The sequence below is a fragment of the Chlamydomonas reinhardtii genome, chromosome 5 (genome assembly GCF_000002595.2).
Source record: "Chlamydomonas reinhardtii strain CC-503 cw92 mt+ chromosome 5, whole genome shotgun sequence".
In the NCBI taxonomy this organism is placed as follows: domain Eukaryota; kingdom Viridiplantae; phylum Chlorophyta; class Chlorophyceae; order Chlamydomonadales; family Chlamydomonadaceae; genus Chlamydomonas; species Chlamydomonas reinhardtii.
In genome coordinates, this window is record NC_057008.1 from 1,608,655 (window position 1) to 1,610,112 (window position 1,458).

A 1,458-nucleotide genomic window follows, 5' to 3' on the forward strand; every position below is an offset into this window, starting at 1 on the left:
AGCGGCCAGGCAGGCCCTGCCGCCCGCGCCCCTTTCGCCTTTGCGCCGCGTGTGGCGGAGGAGGGCGATGCGGATGTGGGGGAGGCTGATGAGGATGCGGCAGCGCGGTCGGCGGCCGAGGACGCGGTGTGGGAGATGGAGGCGGAGGCGGCGGCGGCGGCGGCTGGCACGCCCTTTGGCGGCGCGCCGGCGTTCCCCGCATCGGCGGCGCATGAGGCGGGCGAGGGTCCCGATGGCGGCGGCGTGCAGGGCGCGGCGGCGGCGGCGGCGGCGGCGGCGGCTTTGAAGTTTGGCGGCTCGGGCGGCGGCGGCGGCGGCGGACGTGTGTTGTTTGGACCCATGGACCCCTTGGTACAGGAGGAGGTACTGCCGCCGGGGGTGACGCGGCAACCCACGGCGGTTGTGGACCTGCCGCCGGGCACGCCTCGCGGTGGCGGCGGCGGCGGCGGCGATGGCGGCGGCGGCGGCGGCGGCCCGGGTGGCGGCGGCGGGCCGCGCGGCCACAGCAGCCGCCGGCGGCGGCACTGGCGCATGCGGTACGATGACAACGTGCCGTACAAGCACGTGCGCACCATTCGGGTGAGAGACGTGGGCGGCGGGGGAGAGGGCGGAGCGGGGGCTGAGGATATGTGGGTGTGGGTGTGTGTGGTGGGGGTGGGGGTGCGGGTGGGGGTGGTTATAAATACCAGCCCAGGGGGTAGCCATGTAAAAAATGGAGTAGTGCATTCCAAACCCAAAGTGAACCATCACCAACCCAGAATCCATAGAGCGCGGAGGAAGGGAGTTCGTTCCAACCACAAGAAACAACGACTCGGGGGCGGGGGTGTGTGAGGGAGCTGGACCGTGGCGCGGGGATTGGACTGTAGGCTGTGTGTTCGGGGTATGCGTGCTGCTGCGTGTGCGGGGCCGCGACACCCACAGCCCGGTTGGAAGGAAGCCACGCGTGCAGCGATGCACGTTACACGTGATGATATGCGTGAACACAACGATACAAACCCCGACGCATCACCCCCCAACCCCACGAACACCGACGTTTTCGCAGCTTTCTATGCGCACACGCGCATATAAACCTTTCATTGAGCACTACTTCTAGAATTAGGTATAGCCAGCACAAAACGGGACGCCACGGCGAGCTCTGGCGCTGGACCTATGGACGCCGTCGGTCATCGGTACGCACAACACCACACCTGCTCTCTACTTCGCTACACTTCCCTGTACCAATCCTTGCAACCCCCAACCCACTAACCCCCCAACCCCCGCTCCCTCCCTCCCCCCGCCCCAACGCAGCGTGACGGCTTCTTCGGCGAGTACGGCTGTCTGACTGGCTGCCCGCGTACGGCCAGTGTGGTGTCCAAGGGCCTTGCGGAGCTGTACTGCCTGTCACGTGGCGACCTGGCGGCGGCGCTGGGCAGGTGGCCGGGGCTGGCGGCGGCGTGGCAGGTAGGGGCGGGAGCTGGG

The 1,458-nt window shown here is 68.6% G+C and overlaps 2 protein-coding genes across 2 annotated transcripts in view; one reads left to right on the plus strand and one right to left on the minus strand.

Annotated features, from left to right (window-relative positions):
• Positions 1–945, plus strand: part of CHLRE_05g243454v5 (uncharacterized protein) — a 10,112-nt gene extending 9,167 nt beyond the window's left edge. The window contains exons 12-13 of the mRNA XM_043062455.1: positions 14–579; positions 759–945. Coding sequence (XP_042924697.1) covers positions 14–579; positions 759–767 — 575 coding nt within the window. The 3' untranslated portion in view covers positions 768–945. The remainder of the gene's footprint in view (positions 1–13; positions 580–758) is intronic.
• A 1-nt stretch (position 946) lies between these two features.
• The window catches only part of CHLRE_05g243455v5 (uncharacterized protein), a 5,217-nt gene continuing 4,705 nt past the window's right edge, over positions 947–1,458 (minus strand). The window contains exon 5 of the mRNA XM_043062456.1: positions 947–1,325. The gene's annotated coding sequence lies outside the window, so the exon portion shown is untranslated. The remainder of the gene's footprint in view (positions 1,326–1,458) is intronic.